Raw genomic sequence first — 23,767 nt, 5'->3', positions numbered from 1 at the left:
ATTCCCGACCAAGTATTGAGTGCATAACTGTACATGATTATTTGAAAGTTGATGTTTTTTGTATTAAAAACACTTTTCTTTTATTGGTCGGATGAAATATGCTAATTTTGTGAGATAGGAATTTTGGGTTTTCATGAGCTGTATGCCACAATCATCCGTATTAAGACAATAAAAGACCTGAAATATTTCAGTTAGTGTGCAATGAATCTAAAATATATGAATGTTAAATTTTCATCATGACATTATGGAAAATAATGAACTTTATCACAATATGCTAATATTTTGAGAAGGACCTGTATACATATATATACATATATGCAAAAATCGTTTTATTTTCCTTTGTATTTTGAAATAAATAATATTAATGTTCTTACTGAGACCAAGTGGAACCAAAGCCAAATTGCTTGCTTGTACGCAGAAACCTGGCGAATAAGGCTTATTGTGATATTGTCAAAACAACAAATAAATACTTCTCCAGACAAAATCAAACTACTTCAATAAAAATCGGTATGATCTATCTGTGGCATGTCTGAACCCAGTGTTCAAACACAGTGTACACCCCAACAGAGCTACAGTACATATAACGTTTCACATCTTGACTTATTGCATTTATCTTATGAAAGAAGAAGTATTAGGGGGTACATCTTCAGTTTTTCTCAGATCATTATCCCCTCGCTGTGACATTGTGTGTCTGAATGTGATCATGTGCTTTTTATTCACTGGTACTGTGACGGTCACTGAAGACCCTGACACCTTGGCCCCGCTCAGGCCCTTGGTGGCCACCGGCTTACATGATGTGCTCCGGTCGCCCTGGTATGCCGAGGTGCGCATGCCCACTAAGAGGACGCAGCGGCTCCATGTGTGTTGAGGCGCATTATTTGGCAACAGACGCGGCAGCGGGGAGGGCCGAAAAAAAAGAGGATATCCCCTGGATTTCAAAAAAGCAACGATTTATCGAGGTTAACTGCAGATTAAACATTCCCCCTTCGACCATCGACGAAGAAAGGGCGACAAAGCTTCAAAGTAAGTTGACTTATGCGAAGCGTAAGTTTTTTTAGTGAGTGAATCGAGGGGAGCCTTTTATTCGGACTCGACGAGAGGAGCCAGGTTTTCCTCCACCTATCTGTGACGATAAAGAAGCTGATGGGCTGTTGAAAAGTAACACTTCTCCGCAGAGCCAAAGGTTGAGCGCCGGGGAGAAAGAGGGGGGGCTCGCTCAGGTGAAATTTAGCTTTATTTTACCCTTCCTCGGGCTCACCGGCGTGTAAGTATGACAGCCGGAGTTGGTTCCGTGCGTTAGAAGTCGCTAAATGAGGTGAAGATTACAACGTTACACTGCCGGTGGCTCGTCGGCGGCAAGCTCTCTCTGTGGGCCCGGTGGGTGAAATTTATGAGTTCCGAGTGGAAGATTTCACCCCAGGAGGAGGCAAACAGGTAAACAGTCCCAGCTTGAGTCAAGCAACCCTACTTTCGGGGCTTTACGGTGAAAGTTCGTGCCCTTTTTCGAGCTGTCCAGCCAGGTTGGAGATTCGGGTTCGGTTCTGGTGGTGCGGGTCACGGTGTCGAACAGAAGCTGGGATTGAAGGACTTTTACTAGTTTGACTTAAAGTGTCTGTCAGCCGATGATGCTCGGACATTAACCGTTTTTTATCCGAAGCTAATGGGGCTTCGTGTTTTTGTTTGTGGGATTTAGCTAACGTTAGCTGGCTAACTAATAATACCTCCTCCGAGGCGGTGTCAGTAATAAAAAGCCGGCTAGTTGCACATGTACTGTGGGCTGGGTTTAGTTTTTAAAGGGCTGACTGTGGTGTTGGACGGTGTGGAGGCTGCTGAAGCGGTAATGGTGGACGCGGCTGCCCGCCTTTAAGCCCCGTGGCACAACCGTTGGTTCTGCTATCTGATAGCTAATCTTCCTACTTCTCTCTGTGACAACCGTAGTCTTCCTCCTCTTAAAGCTGAACACACGCACACACACTCAGTGATACACGGCGCACACACTCCGACTCTGCTTCTTCTCAGCCAGATAGCGCCACACACACATTTCTCCACACGAGTTTCCAGCGCTTCAGGACAAAGCTGTACCTCGGGGTTTTCTTAGCCATCGAACCGGTTTATGTAAAGATGTTCAATTTAAGTTCACGATGATGCATTTAGGTGGTTTTAAAAGCTTTAATTGATGAATGAACACGACTGAAGCTGGTGTGAACCACATTCAGCATCCAACAACGTGCCATGAATGCTTTGGTGATTGTTGCTCGTATACTAAGTTATGGTTTGCTTTTTTTATTTGCATTTGTGAAAAAAAAACAAGTATGGTTTTTAATTTACAAAGGTTCATCAGATGCATATCAGCTTTATGGGACAACCATACAGAATATTGCAAACTCTATTACTATATTTGGATTTTAAGTAGACCGACACAAAGTAGTAAGTATAGTTGTAATTTAGCGATAATCTGAAGTGTGCTGTGTAGTGTTATTAAATCCCCCTGTGAGTTAACACTTTGTGGAACCACCATTCTCCTTTGTTACAGCTGCAAGTCTTTGGCGTCTGTTGCTACCAGCTTTGCATGTCTATGAACTGAAACTTTGCCCATTCTTGTTTGCAAAATAGCTCAAACTCAGCCAGACCGAATAGAGAACATCTCTGTAAACAGCCATTTTCAAGTCCTGCCACAAAACTTGCCACCACCCATCTTCCCACCAACTCTGGTCAGTATCCCTATTCCTGCAAAACAAAGGCATTCTCAGAGCATGATGTTGCCACCACCCTGTTTCACTGGGGGTGTGCTCTGTTCGGTCTTATGTGTTGGTTTTACCCACATGTAGCCCAGACAGTTAAATTTATCTGACTACAGTATCTTCTTCCACATGTTTGCCCCCTGCATGGCTTGTGGCACATTGCAAGTAGGTTATCCTATTGTTTTCTTTAAACAACTGATTTTCTTCCAGTGGAGTGCACCACTAATAGTTTTCGTGTCTACTGATTCCTTTACCTGAGCTGTGGATCTCTGCAGCTCCTCCAGAGTTACCATGGCTGCCTCTTTGAGTAAGGCTCCCCTTGTGCAGCTTGTCAGTTTAAGTGGACAACCAGACTTGGTAGATTTGCAGTTGTTCCGTACTCATTTCTTTTTCGGGTGATATATTAAACAATGCTCTGTAAGATGTCCAAAGATTGAGATTTTGCTTTATAACCAAATTTTGAACTCCAAAACTGTGTCTCTAACCATTCTGGTGCATTCCTTGAAGCTACTGGTCCATCATTTAATTAAAGTCATCATTAATGTAACTTTGACATTTTACTTTTTAAATGTTTTGTTAAAATCAAAAATAACAGCCCAAAATTGCCCAACATCATGCTAACTCTAATGTGGGAAGAATTAGAGCACTTAGTTATCAGTTCTGCTGAGTAATCACAATTTTTAATCTAATCAGTTGTTATTGGATACTTGGTACCACAGCCAGATTGCTCCAAAACACAATCATGGCCTTTTTTCTGTCAGGATCCAGAATAAACCATCAGTTGTTTATCTGAACAAAGGCTGTGTAAAGTTTTGTTTACATGTTAACAATATGCCAGCTGTTAGAAAAAGCCTTGCTTTGACCCTAGTACTGCTGTACTGGACTACCTGTCCTGACTGGCAGAGAGGACATTTAGTGCCATGGAAGAGCTGTCCACCCTGGACTTTTTTTTTTTTTCTTGTATTAACAATACAAGCGTGAGTCCAAAATTAATCATAAGTTCTGACCTTCGCAGAAAGCACCATTCCAGCGATCACACACGAGGCAGGTCCAGAGCTGTTGTGTAATCAGCCATGCCTTTGGAAAGAGTCATTCGCTGGCCATATTATAAGTTGCTGCACAGCACTGCTTGGGTCACCGTTGGCTCTATGGTCAGTTATGGAGACTATATTTGTTATAACTCATTGTTTTGACAGAGCCAGGTCAAAAAGGTTCTCAGAAAGGAATTCCTAGCCGGAGCTGCATTTTTACAAAGTAGCGTGGCTGCATACTTGCACAGTTTTTTGAAATCCTTGTGTGATGTAGTCATAGGGTTTCCCAGGGTAAAGGTCTGTCTGTGTGTAAATACTATGCTGAACACATACAGCATGTTCAGTCAGACTCCAAGCAGGAACAGAAGACAGAGATGAAGAGTGCCCTGATAGTGGCCAGGTTAAAGGTTGTGCATTTTGGATCGCTGAAAGCCATGGGTGAAAACTGCTTAACATGTATTAGTGAGATGATTGGTTAGATTCACATATGGAAAAAACTCCATTATCTAAACATGCATCATATCAAAGTGGACTCGAATATTTGCGTAAAATCACAATGATTAAGCACCATCTCTCAATTAGGTATCAACATGTGATTTAAGTTGCTGTAGGATTTCTGAAATTTACCTAAATATATAAACCCATCAAGTCCTGTGTTAGTGCTGTAGAGAGGAGGGGGGTGGCGGAGCTGATGTTTTCCACAGAGTAAGCCCTGTGTTTATAATGCTGTTGTACTTGGAGCAATGAATACACATAGAAGCGAGGGCTGCATCAGAACTAGGATCTTTTTGTCTGTTTTTCTCTGCACTTAGTCTTTTCACTGAAGTTACTGTACAGTGAAGCAGCCACCATGCAGTTTCCTTTACTGTTGTTGCATTAAAAGTAACTTAAACAGTAAGTACAGTTTTTAATCACAAGCGTTAATTAGGAGGGTCACTGCAGGAAAGTGTTTTATGAAGGTCCCTTAAAGAATGTGACATTGGGCAAATAAAGAGAGATGTCTTGTTATATTCCTGTTTTCATTACATTTTACTTGAGATTTTTATTTTTTTTATTTTTATTTTTATTTTTGCAAAGCTACCAGCTTTTTATTTAAATATGACCCTACCTTTTGCCTGCAGAACTGCCTTCATTCCTTGTAGCATAGATTCAGTGAGCTGTTAAAGGCATGAAGGATTTTCTGTGAATTGTTAAAATCATGAAGGGTTTTGGTCCATATTGACATGTTGGCATCACAGAGTTGCTTAACATTTTGTCTGCTGCACATCCATGATTGGAATCTCCTGCTCCAGCACATCCCAAAGGTGCTCTATTAGATTGAGATCTGGTGGGACCCATTTGTTTCAAGGTTTCGTGTGTCGTCCATACAGAGATGGTATTCCACGTACTTTGGTTGTAATGAGTAGCTAATTGAGCTGCTATTCCCTTTTTTTTTAGAACCTGTATTTCTATTCTTCTCTGGCATCCACAAGGCATTGTTTTCAACACAACTGCCAGTGCTTTTGTGGAGAAAATCCCATTAGATCAGCAGTTTCTGATTCAAAAATACTTTATTAATCCCAAAGGGAAATTAAATGTTGTTGTTGCTCATATTATGAAGGTTTCTTTAAATAGCCGTTGTAGATGCTAATGACTGTGGGCAGGAAGGATCTCCTGTAGCGGTCCGTCTTACAGCAGATCGGAAGAAGCTTCTGACTGAAGACATTGTTGTTGTAGGACAGTCTCATGAAGAGGATGCTCAGGGTTCTCCATAATGTTCTTCATTTTATGAAGAATCCATCTTTCCACAATGACCTCCAGAGGTTCCAGAGGAGTTCCCAGAACAGAGGCAGCCTTTTTTATCAGCTTGTTGAGCTTTTTTAAGTCCCTGGCTCTGATGCTGCTACCCCAGCAGATGATGTAGTCAGACTAGCCTAAATGGCACCAAAACACCATTCCATGTTCAAAGTCATGATAATTATGGTTTCACTATTTCATAATAGTATTATATAATTGTTTTTTATTTAAATCAGGAAAGGAATAATTAATAATACTGCTGGTAAAATAACATGGCAATTGATTATGGTTCTAATATTTGTGACTTGTTATTTTGATTCACAGTAAAATATATTGAATAAAAATCCACTAAATTTAGCAGTAACCTTCTAGTAAAATCTGCTTAATGAGTATAATAAATTTTTTTTTGCTGATCTGCACTTTAACTGCATTGATAAGGAGTCTTACCTTAATAAAAAAAGAAGGTGGTGCTCCTTTCATTGCCTACAGTAACTTTAGTTTTTGCGACTACACAAGCATCCTAATTTGTCTATCATTTAAGCAAGAATAATGCAACTTGATCTTCTTTCAGCCGGTTGACCATCAGTATGAAGGAACAAGTGGGGGAGGGGCAACACTGTGTTGCTCTATGCTTCAAACACCTCGAGAAAACTTTTGTCACTCTGGCACTTTAAAACATAGTAGCGGTGCTATGGAAGATTGAAGTGGTTCTGAACTTGTTGGTTTTTAAAACCTTGGCAAACTTGGATACAAGTAACTGGGCCATGCCTGTTAACCACATAGATTCAACAGTCACACAGTGGCTGTCGCTTCATTCTAATGTTTTTGCATAACTTCGTGTCCTGAAGACCAGAACAGATTAGCTCGGAGCATTATGTCTACTTACCACCCATATTAATTACTCACATGCTAATTGTCCTTCCGTGTTAAAATGACCTCTGTTCAGTTGGAGCAAGAGAAACTACAAGCCACCTTTGACCTGCTTTGTGTGACATTAGTCTCTGTGTTCAAGCTGAGGTAGCTTAGTCAATTGGCTGCAACACTTAAAACTTGGCTTTTTGGTTGGATTTACTTTTTAAAAATAAAATCCAACAACTTTGAGAATATTAGTGAAGTAAGGGACCAACATGCTGTTGTTTAGTTTATTATGGGTATTAAGGAAAGAAAGCTGAAGTCAGCAAGTCAGACATGAAAGAAACATCTGTAAAATGGCAGCGTGCCTCTATTCTTGGGAATAACTGTGACAGTTACAATTTATAGAAACTGCAACACCAGCTAATCGGCAGATGTTGTGCACGTGTGTTTGAACTCCTGTTCTTTTGGGTTTTTTTTAAGCTCCCGAAAAGGATCTCATCTAAGTGACATAAAGGGGTTTTCTGTGTGAAAGTTTTGCGATCAGATTTGGAGACTGTTAACTTTATGGAAACATGTAGACAAAAACATCCTCAGTGGTTGCCTGGTGGGAACTGATCATCCTCATCTCTGCTCAGGTGCTCGTGGTTTATAATTTCAACGATTGTATGAAGGATTTATGCATTATTTCTTCTGATCACAACCTTCTGCTTTACAAATGCTTCTATAGACCTGTTACAAATGTGTAGTTCTGAAGCCGCTTAACCTGTTGGAGTTCTAGGGGATCAGTTCTAAATAGGCTAATTACTGTTGAATCCTACCAAAACAGCAGTTCTTTGTTGACCTACTAATAGTTTTGTGGCTCAGAGGGTTTTACTATTATTTTCAGACAGAATATTATCATTTAAAACCTCTTTTATGCTTCCTTTACGCATGTAAGTAGGTCCGTCCGATTCTAATGTCAGGTGCCATTGCCCCTATGCTTTCAGTTTGTTTATTAAGTTGGTATGATTGCTAGGCAATGTAGCCATTAGAGGACGTAGTTTCTGAATTCAGAAGAAAGTTTCAGACAATGGCAAACATGAAGATGGCAGAGGATAATGTACATTAAAAGACATATTGCAATAGATAGAAGGTGTCTGTACAGCCATTAAATACTTTACTGCAGCAGGTGCGTCGTTAGACCTGGGCTTCCAGGGCTGAAGCCCCGGATGTTGTCTGAATGGCCCCGGACCTCTTGATAGAAGAAATTTAGAAATATTAAAAAGATGGAGCCGCAAAATGGTATTGGACTTCACATCTTTATTTAAAAACAGTGGTCTTTTTATTTTATTTTCAATTGTGTTTTTTAATTGTGTTCACCTCCCACTCCACTTAACCTGACAATGAGTTGAAAGACAAAAAATACTTATTTGCGCACTCACGGCACCTCAAATACGCAACTACGCGCACAGGCAGAGAAGTCCAGAACAGCAGTTCACTCCAGGGCCGTCGACCTGCCTCGTTCATTACCCGAAAAGTTACACTGAGCGCCTCGAACAGGGGTCATTTCAGAGCAACCACAGAGCCAACCGGAGAGTAAGAGCCTGATGAATGTGTGTGTACAGGAACAGGCGGAAGCAGAGCGGTATGACCCAGACGAAGATAGCGGTAAAACCTGAATGCTGACTCAGAATGGGCTAATTGTCAGTTAAAGCTAATCACTTCTTCACCCAGCAAGACATGAGGTGGTAGTTCACTCTAATGAGCATCTTCAGGGTCATGATGAGGAACTTTCACCTGAGCTACAGGTGAAGGTAAAAGATCTGTCTGATAGAAAACAGTAGCAACCTTCTCTGTGAGCTTCTAGCCGGATTTGCATCATAATGTGAAAATATCTGGTCCTTTACTTCAGTCAAAATAAAAGCATTTAATCCTAACGTAGCTGAACACATTAAAAGGTCCTTCAGATCAACACATTGCAGCAGCCGGTCCTATAGTCCATTTCTACATGTAGACAGAAAAAAGTGATGCTCAATAGAAATCTTACTGGCACTGGGAAAATATCTCCTGGTGCCAGTAAGACGTAGTTGAAAGAGCAAAAGTAAACCTCCCTCTTTTTGTTCATATCTTCTGTGCTGATTCTAAACATACAGTCTGGCTTTAAAGATGCAGCATAATTAAGAAATAAATCATAGCTATTAATCACAGGTGGACCATTGATTAGTTAACTATTATATTTTTCTAAATTACACATGTAAAATTATATAAACTAAACTAATTAAACAAGGATACAGTTTTACTGAAGGTGAGACATACATACCATATGTATACGGTTATTAATAACTGTAATATTAGTACTGATAAGGTCCAGGATGAGGCTCTATGCTATATTTTAAACACCACAACTTAACACCCTTTCCTCTTATAGTGTTTAATAGTAAGAACTGCACTAATGTCTCACATGTTCAGTGCAGAATAAAAGACTGTGTTGTAAAATGTTTCTTTTATTATTTTTGGCAGGCCAAATTTCTTCAGAAGGGCTGAAAAGATGGCGGTAAAAGAGAACAGTATTATAAAAGAGGGAACAATTTTAATAAAATGTTTCAAAAGCTCTTGGCACAAATAAAATAAATAAATGTGTTTAACAATGGAGCCTTAGGAGTGGAACACTTTGATGAGAATGTAATGTTTAAAAAGGTAATTTATGTAGATGACAAAAGAAGTAAATTTATCTGGTCCATAGTAAACATCTGAGTTTAAAAAAAAGTTGTCAGCAAAAAGTCAGATTACGTTTTTTCTAAATACCTCAAAATGTGTCATTATTTGCTTCAGCAAAATGTTTTTTCATCAGTCCTAAACTGTGTTTCTCTTTATCCTTTATTCAGCTTCTAACAAAAATGAAAACCCAGTAAAATTATTGTAAACCCTTTTTGTTTGATTCACTATAATTTACATTCAGTCTAAACCCAGCCAAGACCGAGAACTACTTATAAACTGTCTTATGGAAATTTAAATATTTTAGGTTTGGGGTAAAGCTCCCAATGTTCTGAGACCCTAAAAACGCCCCTGCTTTGCAGCATGTGGATGGAAAAGTCCCGCCATTATTGACATCTTCTTTGTTACTTTCTTTGATCGGACGTGACCTATACTACAGCCACACTGTCCCAACAATATTGCTCAGTTTGTTGCTTCTGGGCATGTTGACAGACTTCCTGATGACGAACTAATTTACGCACGAAATCAAAACGGATACAAAGCTCCTCCTGTATGTGCCGACATATTTAATGTTGAGCTTAATTGAACCTTAAAACTGCCTTTAGCATCATTATGGGTGTTAGTAAGTGTGACTGCCATTTTTAAAACAGCAGTCTCTGCGTTTATTCCCCTCATTTCCAAAAGGCTACAAACATTTCCACATTCAGGATGTTCAATGGAATACAGAGGTTGAAAGCATAAAGTATAGAATAGAACAACTTTGATGTAATCCATTCAGCCTTCTTGTTATCTGTTTCAATGGTCTTGCTCTCTCTTGCTCTCTTGTAGACCGAATTAACTCAGTATCTCATGAAAAATAGTTTCCTTTGAAATAGCTGGCTAAATTTTGTGAACGTTCTCTGACTTTTTTTTTAAACACCTTGCTGACCCTGTAAATAGATATCTTTGAGTGGTTTCTGCTTATAAACAGCCTCAACACCAAAGAGCACTTAGGCATGGTCCATTCACATGATCAGAAAAATATCAAATTTTAAAGTTGCCAACCACCCAAGGATTGATCAGAACTGTTTAAACTGAAAATTGTCCAATAACAGCCACCATCATATTTCTCAGTGCATTTTTCGTCTTTTTGGATTGCCTTATTGCAAACATTGATTATTACCATGATGTTTGTGATCTGATATTTAGTGCAGCTCTAGTTCTAAACAAGCTAACAGCACATTTGAGTATATTCTGTTAAAGTATCTTCTTAAATAGAAAAACATTAATTTTGGACACATGGTAAAGCATTAAAGCCGTTTTAAAGTGGAAAATAAAGTTTCTACCATTGTCTAAATCTAGATTAGATTGGTCCAGATGTGGTTGCGGACATCTTAGTCATCTATGCCATGTAAAAGACCGAAGTTGTGTGTTCACCAAGGAAATAACATGACAACAAAGTGACTTTTATCTCCTGTCATGAAATTTTCTTTAAATATACATTAATAATCTGGAAAAATGCATCCTTGTTACTGTTCAGCCGGCAGTGTTTCTAAAAGCTGTTTTAATATTTTCATCTTGTTTGAATAATTATCAGGTTAATGTCTGCTAGACAGTTTAGATAATTGTGCCGTGACACTTTGAGACTTGAACCTACTGATTTAAAAACTCAATATTAAATTGGACTATGTTGCTGTGGTTCTTGCTATATTTGTTGATTGAAAAGGCAGCTTACTCTGAACTGCCTACATGGTGAAGTTATGTTTTGTTGGGAGTGGCTTCTATGGGCTTTTTTTTTTTTGTCTGTGAGGTCAGTTTCTTTGGCTGGTTTGGGCTGTGTGTGTGTGCGTGCGCGTGTGTGTGTGTGAGGTACAAGGAATTATGTGTAAACTGCCACGGAGATGAAATGTGAGACCTGTCAGCCAATCACTCCGCCATTACAAAGATAGGTCTGGTGTCCGTGTAAGGTTGAGGCGGTTGTACTGGCATGTCTTGTCCAAACTTCTCCTTCCAGCGTCATCTCCCTGCTGTAGCCCCCCTGCATGGATCAGAATCAAGACAGCAAACAAGCACACACACACTTTACAATGACTGTCAGTGTGGAAGCTCCACGTTCACTCCAGCACCTGAATGGTTAACAAAAACCTCAGCCTCTCTCTCCGTCATACACACTCATATACACACATACACACACACAATTACACACTAAACAACTGGTTTAAACCGGTTCCCAGGAAAAGTGCTTTGTGTCCCTGTGAATCCTGGGAAGGGTCATGTCATGTGTGTCTCAGTGATGTCATAGTATTAAAAAAAACTTAATCAGTTCTACGTTATCACGTGGTTGCTCTGCATGCTGCATTGTGGCACGTATGTGCTGTATAGGTATGTTTTGAATACACGAACTGTGCTGGATGCTCACCACTGTAACAACTTCGAGCAGAGAAAGGGGAGGGGATAGAGGACCTATGTAGCCAGGTTGGTGGGGTTAATTGTACTCATTTTGCAATCCCTCTAAAAAAAAGAAACCTATAGTTTCCTGTAGAATGTCCCCAGACTTGCCTCAACAGATTTGAAGGGCCGGGTCCCATTTATACAATTACTTTTTATACAATTCAGATCATAGCTGCATAGCTTTAGGATCTTGTGATCATCTAGTGACTGCTGAAATGTTTTTGAGTCTTACCTGCAATTCCTGTTTGACATTTTGTGACCTTTGAGCGGACCTGTGATGAACGTGTTTACCTTTTACACATCTGTTAATGGTCAAAGTAAAATCACATACTTGTTTTGAATATGAATTTCTCATAGACTTCATTAGGCACGGGCCCGTATGACTATATGGATATAGTACAAGTACGTCTAAAAAAAATCAGAGTATCACTCATATTAGATAGTGAGACACTTATAAAGTAGGGCTGAAACAATCGGATTAATTGTGATTAATCAGTTATTGAAATAATTATCAACTAGTTTAGTAATCTAATAATCATTAACTGGAGGGTACAGACTCTAAAATATATCATTTTTGCTGAAAGAACAAACCCATTCAGAGCAGTAATTCAGCCAAAACTACAAAAAATATATGCATTTTGCATTCAATGATTAAGCACCTTTTGCTATACAATTATTAATTAGTTAATCGAAAAATAGTCGACAGAATAATCGATTAGGAAAATAATTGTTTGTTGCAGCCCTACTATATAGATTCATTAGACATAGAGAGATATATTTCGAGCCATAATTTTGGATATTATGGCTTACAGTTAGTGAAAACCCAAAATTCAGTGGCATTAAAAATTTGATTATTGTCAAAAAGTAAAAAATTGGAAACTCCTCTAAATGGTCTCAGTCTGGGTCAGTAGGCTACAGAGCCATGGGGAAGACTGCTGATTGGACAGAAGACAGTCATTTAGACCCACCACCAGGAGGGTAAGCCACAAAAGGTCATCGCTAAAGAAGCTGGATGTTCAGAGTGCTATATTTAAGCAAAATCATAGAAAGATAAGTGGAAGGAAAATGTGTGGTAGGCAAAGGTGTACCAGCAACAGGGATAAACACAACTTTTACAGGATTGTCCAGCAAAATCCATTCAAGAATTTGGGGGTGCTTCACAAGGAGTGGACTGAGGTTGGAGTCACTGCATCAAGACCCACTATGCACAGACAAATCCTATCCTGAACCAGAGACCACATGAAAAGAGTCTTACCTGGGCTAAGGAGAAAAATAACTGACCTGTTGCTCAGTGGTCCAATGTCCTTCTTTCAGATGAAAGTACAGTTTGAATTTCATTTGCAAGTCAAAGACCTGGAGTCTGGAGGAAGAGTGGATTGAGTGCTTCAGTGATGATTTGGGGTCCATGTCATCTGCTGGTGTTGGTCCACTGTTTTCTGAAGTCCACAGTCGATGTAGCCATCTACCAGGACATTCTAGAGCACTTCATGCTTCCTTCTGCTGACAAGCTGTATCGAGATGCTGCTTTCATTTTTTTTTACAGGATTTGGCACCTGTCCACACTGCCAAAACTACCAGCCGCTGGTTCAATGATTGTGGTGTTACTGAGCTGGATTGCTCAGCAAACTGGCCCACCCTGAACCCCATTGAGTCTGTGGAGTATTATCAACAGGAAGATGAGAGACGTTAGCCCCAACAATGCAGATTACCTAAGGAAGCCTCATCAAAGCAACCTGGGCTTCTATTATTATTTATCTTTTTTGCAGAAGTATTAAGGTCTTAGAATTAGATATGAGGTAGCACCGTATGTGTTAAACTTTCACCTTCAGACTTACCACTAGCTGTTTTAATGTTTATTTTCAACTACTTGAAATCAGGAAGAAATCTTGGAATGGAAACCTTTGCATCCATGCAAATTAAATCTATATTGTTGTGATTTGTTTATTTTGTCCACCATCTTGCATGTCTTTGGAGTAATGATCTTCAATGTGACGCATAATTGATGCGTCTAACACATTTCGTTTATTTTTGTTCTGATGGAGTTGGCCGCATATAATCCAAGGGAGTATGAGTGTATGGGGAGTGTAAGTGAGTGTATGACGCCCATTGTTGTCTTTACGGTGCGTTGGTGTGAGTGTTTTTAAGTGTACACGTGATGGTGGTAATGTGTGATTGTGACTGTGTGTGCCTGTTTTTTGTGTCAGGTTGGGTCTTGAGCTCCTCCCTCTCCTGGATCAGTTTAGGCCCCCCATCAAATGTGGGGCCTATTTCCTCCCCGTCACACTGCCTGCCGGTAGTTGGTGTCTCTGCCAGCTGATGTACTGGTGGTTCTCAGTGTCCGGGGCTGGGTGCTTTGGTGTGTGCTGGCTCACTCCTGGTGGCTACTTGCCAGGGCCTGGACACCTGGGCTCTGTCGGGCCTCTGCTTGGGGAGTGATGTGTCCCGGGGTCTCGGGTCTCTGGATCCATGGCTGAATCTGCTCGGGCGTAGAAGGCTGCCGTCGGGGCCTGTGGGTTTGCGTTGCAGCTCTCTGGGGCTTCTGCACTGTGGCTGCTGGGTGGTTTCCCTGGGACTCTCCCCTGCTCTTCTCTGGGGGGGTTGCGGTATTCGCGGCGGTGGTTCTCCTGGGGTTTCTGTGCTCTGGGGGGGGGCTTTGGATGTCTGTGGCTCGGATCTCCGTATCTGTCCTGGGTCCAGGCGGGCAGGTCTGTGGCTCCTCACACCACTATTGCATCTTTTTATGGAGAAACACAAGCGCACTCACAGTCAGACCCACAGGTATTTAGATTCAGGTGTTAACAGATACACAAATGTTCTATATTGGGCCACATTTACCACTAAATACCACTTGCATTCATAAGTACCGTGCAGTGTTTGGTAAAAAAGCTGTTAATATGAACGTTTCTGCAGGTGTAGAAGCAAGCAGGGTGTTATCTGGTATTCTCTTCATCCTTCTTTCTTTTCTTCATTCTTTTCTCCTTCTCTTCCCTTTTCCTTTTAGCCCCACCTCTCTCTGCTTTGTGCATCTTATTTTTTTCCTTTTCGTTTATGACTCCGTAACAATTGAAATAATCCAAAAGCAGTTTCTAATAAAGTAATAAATATCAAGCAGAGCTTTAAAGCATTTAAAGCTGTAATGCTCCACTCGTGAAATTAAATCTGTCTTTTTCTTGGCACTCAGACAATTGTGAGCACTACTCTGCCGGACAGGACGCGGTTTAAAAAAGAAAATAATCTAGGGCAATCCAGGAGAAACCAATTTCAGTCCAGTTGATACAAGCAGTGATGTTTTCCAAACTCAACCAGTCAGCCTGAATGCTTTAAAGTGGGACAAAACAGTGATCAAAAGGGCAATTAGAATTAAAAAGTGAGGTTTATGTAATTTTAAATGTCCCTGGTTCAGTTGGGTCTTAACCTGTGGTGTTTGGTAGGATAGTTGTGAGTAGCCCAACTACCCCTCATCTCTGAGGTTGTGTGGAGATGGATACATCTGCAGACTGTAAGTGGGAGGTTTGAAGGCATTTCATCCACACAACCATTGATAGTTCGTTCAAATAGCCCTGTTTTCCATCCCTCTTTTTCCTTACTTTTGGCAGTTGCAAGGCAGGGCGAAAAGAACAAAGATAAAGCATTCTTCACTCATGAATTAGAATTATGTTTAAAATTATGCAATTTAGTATTATGTACATGCATAAATATATGTAGAATAGTAGCTAATCATTTAAAAGCTGAATATACAACTACCTTGACATAGTCTTCCAATGTTTCGCTTTACTTTGGACACACCTTCCCTTGTTTCAGGTGTAACTACTTGGTTGTGTGTGATGCAGCTGCCCTTTTATGAGAATTTGATGAAATGCACTGATGAGACTGATTTGTTCTCCCTGTTCATCTAATGTCAGTGGATTCAGTTTTTATTTTTAGGTTCGAGCTATACTCTTAAGATTGGGTTAAAATTTTCCGGTACATTGTTTGAAAATAAGTGTTATGAAGGAGTTGGTGAATATTTCAAATAATAAAACTACAATGCACACTTTGAAACATCCTGTTGGAATGCATTCAGGGAGTTTCAATCAACTGTACAAGGAAAATAGGAGAGAGAGAGAGTGGAAGGAAAGAAGAAATGAGTCTGAATCAGAGGTTCAAACCCAGTTACTGTGTCCTGACTACATTCATCCTGATACACCATTGATGTGATGGTTATCTTGCTGATGTGTTATACTGGACACTATTCGAAGCATTCCTTACTTCTGTTTGAGCCAAACCATAATACCTGAGTGTGGGAGATGTTAAATTATTAGAATCCAGTTGGGGGCCTTTTGATTAGGCTGACCTGCCAGTTTATATTGAAAAAAATGTCTTTTAAGTCATGCTTTTATAAAATGACGGTTCTTAACAGACATGGAGTGCCTTTCAAAAGTCTTCATACCCCTTGAACTTTTTCTTTTACAATTTGTGAAGTAACGCCCACAGACTTCAATATATTTTATGGTTGTTTTAGGTGGCAGACCAACAGAAAGTAGCACATAATTGCTAAGTGGAAGGAAAGTGATGCATGCGTTTTAATTTCAGAAAAGTGTGCCGTGTTCTTGTATTTACCCTGACCTACCCCTAAGGAGATCCAGCGCAGACAATTACCTTCAGACATCAATTAATGGATGGAGTCCACTGCAAAAAGTGCATAATGATTGACTCAGGGTGCAATGGATACAAAAGCACTCCACACTTTTCAGATTTATTCTTTAAATTTAAGAAGCCAATGCATTATTGTCCTTCGTGATTCCAAATTGTCTTCTTTTTTGTGGTGGTTTATCACATACAATAGCACTACAATTTATTGTGGTTGTTGCAGGACGCAACAGGGGGTAGGAATATTTCTGCAAGGCACTGTTATATTATCTTTAACCTACTGACGGGATGCCAGAGGTAAGCATGGAACAAAGTAATGGATGCTGTTATAACTATAGCAGCAGACGTATATTGACTGCTGTGGTCCATCGTCTGCCTGCTTTTCTTATTTCTGACGTGTCATGAGAGATTGAGAGCAGTCTATGTCGGGGTAATGTGTGACACTGTGTGCCATGTACTGGAGTACTTCTATGAGGGCACCCAGTAACACTCATCTGTTTTCCTATTGTCTTTGGTTTAATGCCTGGTGGCATTTTAGCATATGATTAGGCTGAATCTGCAGTACAGGAGGACAGCACAGTGTAATGGATCTGGTGGTCTAACCCTAATGGATCTGACCTAGAGAGAAAGGTCTCAGACTGAAAATCCCCACCACTTTAATCATCATCATATGCATGTTTTTTTTTTTTTTTTTGCACTTGGCGTTGAACGCTTGGTAAATAGTACCATGTTTGTTTCAGGTTTCCTTACTTTGATTTTTGGTTTAGACTGAAATTTGGATTATTAGATGTTTTGAAATTTCACTGGAGTCAACATCTCGGCCACATGAATGTGCTGCTAATCCAGCTTGTTTTGTCTTGGGGCCATGTCACCGAGGCTCTGTACCCTGCTGTAGATCCAAGGTCAGTTTTGTCTACAACACTTGTTTAATGGTAGGTGTGCAATCATAACAGTGCTGAGTGAGAGAGATGATCATATTGTTAAAGGTAATCTCTCAGTAATGGAGGTTTGTGTTCTCGTGGTGGCAGTTAAAGAGTAATAGGTGACAGGTTAGATTTTACTGTTCAAAATGTAATATTAGTGTATTTAGTACAAATACACCCACCAGGCTTCTAGCAGCTCATATTGATCTTAGGTTTTCTTTAAGGTCTGACCTGCTGATTTTCATTTCTTTCTTTCTCCAAGGACTATAAGATATATAAACCCGAGTTGCACCGATCACAGTTTTGTCTCTGATTTTGTAACAGATTTGATATGCCTATACCAATTTTACAGGGTTTGTGTAGGGTTTAAAAAGTCATAAAATGTTGTTCATTTTAAAGTATCTAATTCAGACCTTTTTGAAAATGCTCAAATTTGTCCAGATTTTTCAAGATAGGGCATAAATTACATTTGGTTACATATTAGTTAAATTTATTTCTTCTTTCATTGTTTCTTCCAAAGACTTTTCTGTCGTGCCCGGACATTCACCCTTCCCTGCTCCTCCTTTTTAGGGTTCCTTTTATGTTATCTAAATTAGTATGGTTATTATATATAGTTTATTTAGTTCATTTGTATTTCACATTTCATATAGGTCTTAAATTTAAAACACGAGTGTGTTAAAAAGGTCCTAAAGTTGCACACTTAACTTGCTGAAACTTGCAGAAGCCCTTTTCTAATTTCTATACACTAGTATTCAAAATATTGTTCTCTAGCCTTCATAACATGAATGATCATTACTGTGTGTGTGTGTGTTAGCTGTCGCTGTAAAACAGGGTTTCATTAATGACTTAAAATTGGACGTGATTACAGCATTTATTCATTTAGCATCTAATTAGAGATCAGCTCAGCTGGTGTTAGATTCTGTGAACAGTAGTCTCCATGTGTCTTCCCCATTTTGTCAACCCTTTGACAAAAGGGTTGACAAAATGGAGAAAATGGTAAAGACTCCAACTCCAGTCTTTACTCCATGAAAGACTGGAGTTGGAGGCCAAAAAGAATAAAGTAACAGAGTAACTTTGCTATAATACCTCAAGCCTCCCTGTTATCTGCTGACCAGCCGACATGCCTCTGTAGAAAATACAGTTTCCATTCAAATAACTGACCGTAAGAAGGAGTTGTCAGCTTTGATAGATTTTTTTAAAAACATCAGTGGAAAAAAAATCTTTATCTTCAAAAATACTGAATTGTTGTGTAAATGTAAAGTCTAATTAATTTACCTAATATTTCATCTTTAATCTAAATTGTCTGGTGTGTACTTATGTTTAAAGTGCTTTTGTTGGAACTGTCAAACACATGGATAGTGACTAAACTGGATTTTTTGTACAGTTTTTCACCAGTCTGCACTTTGTTTTTGAAGTTTAACTTTCTAAAGATGCCCTTTTCCAAAATGCTGGTTTAAATGAACTGTTTGGCATTACTATTAAAGTGCCTGTGACAGATTAATTCAATTGCATTTATGGAAAGGAAATATTAATAAAATATTTCAAAACGTAAACTCATGCCGCTGAAATGAACAGTTGTTTAGATATATAGACTTAATTTTCACTAAAAAGGCACTTCCAGACTACTCCTTTCCGCTCTTTTATGACATAAAAAGGGAACCTTGGCACGTAAACTGACCACCGCTGCAATGGCTGACAACACAGACAGCAGCCAAGAATCTGATATTTCTTTAGATATATTTCAGTCACTATCAGAGAGAGATGAAGCAGAGTCAGAAGAAGACAGTCAGTTGTCATCAGCTGGCATAGCACAAGTGCAGTGACATGCGGACAGCCGTCTAATTCTGTATTTATGCCGGAGCACGGCCAGAGTCAATATGCATGACCACCAGGAAACAGAACGAGTGCGGATTTTCAAAATAATTCACGAACAGACTAGATCTCACTATATCAATAAATACACACATATATTTATATATACACGTGTATATGTTAGCAGTTATTTACATTAGTTCAATTAGATCAGTTACTGGGTTAACTAAGCTATTATAAACCAAGCAATTAAACATTAAATGCACCAAATGAAGCAACAAATATAGCTTCGCTGCACTCGGTGTACTCATCCATTGTAGAATAAAACACATGAAAATATCAGGATGCATAAAATGAAAAATGAAGAAGTTTTACTGGTTTAACTTCCACATAATGAGTTGTTTTGGACTTGCCACCGCATTTATCACTGGCTTTTATTGCGTGATCTGCATATGCTGGAGTTCCTCCGGGCTTCACAGCAGACCGGACCGAACCAGACCGGAGCAGAAACAGTGCAAATCCTGGGTTACAGTAAATGCGACACTGTCATTTTTTTAAAATTGATATTAGAATCTTTAGAGAAACATTTATTAAAATATATTGTATGCGTGTGTAATTCAGTGTAATCCAGCTCTATTTGTAAAGCACTTTAAATTATTACAAGGACCAAAGTGCTGTACAGAAAACACAAGGCATTCAAATTACAAAAGCCAAAAACAGACACACAAACATAAAATCATAAAAATCGTTAGATACTAAGAACAATACATAAATTACTAAAAAGTATAAAATACTGAAGACAAAACAAAATATGAAATACTAAAAAGAAACACAAAATACTAAGTTTACGTACAAAAACAGTCATGCAGACTAACAAATTCAGACTAAAGTCAACATCTCACATGGTGTTAATTGCCAAAGCAAAGAGATGAGTTTTAAGAAGTGATTTTAAAAAAGATGTAGCCTGTCTAATGCGCAGGGGTAGGTCACTCCACATCTTAATTTAATAAGAATAATTTGTATTATTATTAATAATTATAATAATAGTCAGTCAGTCATTTTCTACCGCTTATTCCATAGTGGGTCGCGGGGGAGCTGGTGCCTATTTCCAGCAGTCTATGGGCGAGAGGCAGGGTACACCCTGGACATGTCGCCAGTCCATCGCAGGGCAACACACAAACAACCATGCACACACCCATTTATACACCTAAGGGCAATTTAGAGTTACCAATTAACCTAACAGGCATGTCTTTGGACTGTGGGAGGAAGCCGGAGTACCCGGTGAGAACCCACACATGCACGGGGAGAACATGCAAACTCCATGCAGAAAGACCCCTGGCCAGGAATCGAACCCAGGACCTTCTTGCTGCAAGGCCAGTGCTACCAACTGCGCCACCGTGCAGCCCTATAATAATAATAATACAATGATTTTGGATTTTTACTTGACAATAACTGCCAATATCTAAATGTACTTTAGTGTTCTTACCTGCTGAGTGTTGATTCGTTTAGCAACAGCAACAACAACTTTTTCTCTGCCGATCTTGTCCTATCAGATGCTCTGAACAGTGTGGCTATAGACTCTGCTTCAGCATTCTCCTTCCTCTGTCAGATATCCCAACCTCTGACATTTCTCTTGTGAATTCAGTGGATTCTTGTTCGAAGCAGTTTGCCAAGAAGTCCTCTGATCACAACTGGCTGTGCTTGGCGGGACCAGCCCATCTGTCCCTTATCAGTTTTCCAGCTCTGATCCAGGCAGCTCTGATCATCTTCACTTCAGGAAAATAATGCAGACTAACGGCTGCCGTTGTAGTATTGCTGCCACAACCAACAATGCACGGTTTCAGCATATTTACGCTGTTTTGTAACGCAACTTGGCTTCTACCTGAACCCTTCATCATTGACGCTCACACAGTGAATGACCGGAGACTTCCCCTTAGATGTAATTTCCGGGCGACTTTGGACTTGCAAAATATAACAATGAAATTTGCCTATTTTGTGTCACAATTGTCATTTATCACATCTTTAATCCTAATGTCATGTCAATTACTGCCCATTTCATTCAATATTAACATGTGTTCTTTCAATTTTTGCATTTGTGGGTTAAACAAGTCACAGGCACTTTAAGATGAGCTTAAATTATTGTTTTAAGCTTAAATGATGATATAACTAATCTTGGTTTGTTTGAAAAGGGAACTGCTCAGTTAATGTTTTTCTCCTCTGCAGGGGATGTCTGAGGAGGCTGTCCGCCAAACTCGCAGCCAGAAGAGGGCGCTGGAGAGGGAGGCCCCCCCACAGTCTGTAGACCTCTCTAATGCTGACAATGAAAGCAAAAAACCTAAATTGGACCCTTCTGAACCTGTGTCAGGGACACAAACTGAGCCCAAGCCTGACCTTTTACTGGCACAGGACGCACAGAGCCGGACTAGACCCGGATTAGATCCTGAAACGGAGCCGGAGCCAGAGCAGAGTCGGTTGCCATTACCTTTAGCATTACCCCCGACCTCCCAGTTGGTGAAGGACGATCGGGATCGGACACAGAGACACCAGACGGTTGAGTCCAGCTCAGACAATCAAATTCATTGCAATGACAGAGCAAAGATTGAGCCGGCTATGGACCCACGGAGCCGACTCCGGCAGACCGAGTCGAAGACCTCAGGTGGGATACTTGCTGCAGGTGAGGTGAAGGCAACGATTAAAGTGGAAGTTCAGACTGAGCAGCCAGTGGACATGAGCACCACCAAAGGGTGAGAAACTAACCAAATCAGTGATGCTCTCGAAGTTTTTGTACATTTTAGATGAAATCATAACAAATCAGAAGGTATCAGAAGCTTAAGATATTTTCTTTTTTATGCCTGTGTAGTCGATGTACTCTACATAAGATGGGAAACATGTTTTACAAATACAGCAGTTTTCTGTTGTTTTTTTTTTTCAGTAAATCTATTTCTATCAGCGCTTTTTACACCAGATGTCTGTAACGGTTCAAGTTACAGAACAATCCATAAGATGGTTCAGGGAATGAGTAACAACTGAAATCCCCTGAAATAAATTATTAGGTGAAAATGTTTTTGTTTTTTTTTGTTTTTTTGCTAACGATGACTTCAAGATGCCACTTAAATGGTAAATGAACTGAACTTATATAGTGCCTTTCCAGTCATATAGACCACTCAAAGCGCTTTACATTCACCCAATCGCGCTCACTAATGCGCACACATTCATACACCGATACGCAGATCGGCGGGCATCTTGAGGTTAAGTGCCATGCCCAGGGGCACATTGACATAAGGCAGGAGGAAGCTGGAATCGAACCCACAACCTTCTGATTGCAAGACGACTACTCTTCCTACTGAGCCACAGTCGCCTCTCTAAATGGAGAAACTAGCCCCAGAGAAACTAGCCCCCAGAAATATTGAAATATTGAGACCTCGTCTATTCAATTTGATCTTTGGTTCTTTCCGTAGGTTTGTAATAGGATTCCAGTCATGTGAGTGACTGGGCCATTCTAGGAGCTTTATATATATGTTGTCTTTATCTAAAACCAAATGATTATCTTTGGTTGTGTGTTTCCTGAAAAATCCACACTATCAAAAATGTCCTTGTTCATTTCTCCTTCACCTACATGATATACTACTGAAAGAGAGCCCCACACCATAATGTTCCCTAGTCTAACTTTGCTGTTGATGTAGTGTTTTTGTGTTAACCCTTAAAAAGAAAATTTAAAAAAAGGAATGATTCTGTTTTTTTTGTGTACATGCTCTTCAGGTGTGCACTGTGACATGGTTCGATTGCTCAGTACAACTCTCTACTAATGTGTGGGTGATCTTGAGTTTGATTTCTGGTGAAAAGTTTTTTGTTTTTTTTCTTCTCAGCGATGTGTTTTAAACAATTTAAAGAGATTACGGCTAGGTTTACTTAAAAATAGTCAGCAAAATGCTGTTTCTACAAAGGTCAGGGCGTTTGGAGACACAGAATGTGTGACAGCTGTGTGTGTTCACATGGTGAAGCTGCAGACTGGTAGGGCTGAGCAGCCTCCACCTAAATGGTGCAATGCTGTGCCAGGTTTTCTGCCATATTTATCTGATTTACAGCGAGTCATAGAGATGCAGCACTGTTATAACTTAGAAAGCCAACTCAGATTCAGATTCCTCTACCTTTCTTCCCCATGGCTGTCTGACTGGACAAATCACACTGAGATGAACAAATGTTTTTACTTCTACTTCAGACAGTGGGGCACAGGGTGAGTTGGACTAAGCCAACTCACAGGTAAAGGAGGTTAGGACTAAATTTTGTCAATTCTTTATAATATATATTTTTTGTTTCTTAGTTTAACAAAGATATAATGGGAACAAAGGGAGACTTTTAAATTAGCCAAATTGCAGGGAGAGGTCAGACTTTTCGCGTCAAAGAATATGAGAACAAAAACATAAGTTTGCACCCCATTTTGAAAACGGGTTGAGATTGTGTCATTGCTCCATTGTTCGGGAACGAATGTGTGAAAATTAGATTTAAAGAGTTCAGTTTTGGTGTCATCTGACTGGATGATACTTTCCCAGTATTTCATGGCCACGTCCAAATGTTCTACCGCAAACTTTAAAATGAGCTTTTTCTTCAGCAGTGGAGTCTTGCACAGTGTGTTTTCATAGGGGTCATTACAGTTCAATCCACCAGTTGCTGTTATCATAGGAAAACTGTAACTGCTAATTCCAGGTCTTTCCAAAGGTCACCACAAAATGTCCTTGGCTCTTGGACAACTCTTCTGATTATTATTTTTTGACTCCTCTGTCAGAAATCTTGCGAGGAGCTTGTGTTCATGGCAGGTTTAAGGGTCAATTGTTTAGTTTTCACTTCTGGATTTGAACCCTAAAGGTGCTCACTGGAA

General features: G+C 39.8%; 1 protein-coding gene across 6 annotated transcripts in view; it reads left to right on the top strand.

The window, feature by feature from the left end:
* Nucleotides 1–828: 828 nt before the first annotated feature.
* The window catches only part of LOC124870265 (transcriptional repressor p66 alpha-like), a 34,503-nt gene continuing 11,564 nt past the window's right edge, over nucleotides 829–23,767 (top strand). For 2 of the 6 annotated variants that reach the window (XM_047368852.1, XM_047368851.1), the window contains exons 1-2: nucleotides 832–1,023; nucleotides 21,115–21,635. In XM_047368852.1, the coding sequence (XP_047224808.1) occupies nucleotides 21,118–21,635 (518 nt within the window). In that variant the 5' untranslated portion in view covers nucleotides 832–1,023; nucleotides 21,115–21,117. The other 4 variants (XM_047368853.1, XM_047368847.1, XM_047368850.1 and 1 more) reach the window with 4 other exon arrangements.

Source organism: Girardinichthys multiradiatus, chromosome 6, assembly GCF_021462225.1.
Source record: "Girardinichthys multiradiatus isolate DD_20200921_A chromosome 6, DD_fGirMul_XY1, whole genome shotgun sequence".
NCBI classification, from domain to species: domain Eukaryota; kingdom Metazoa; phylum Chordata; class Actinopteri; order Cyprinodontiformes; family Goodeidae; genus Girardinichthys; species Girardinichthys multiradiatus.
Note: the sequence above shows the minus strand (reverse complement) of the source record. Positions and strands in the feature narration are given on the sequence as shown.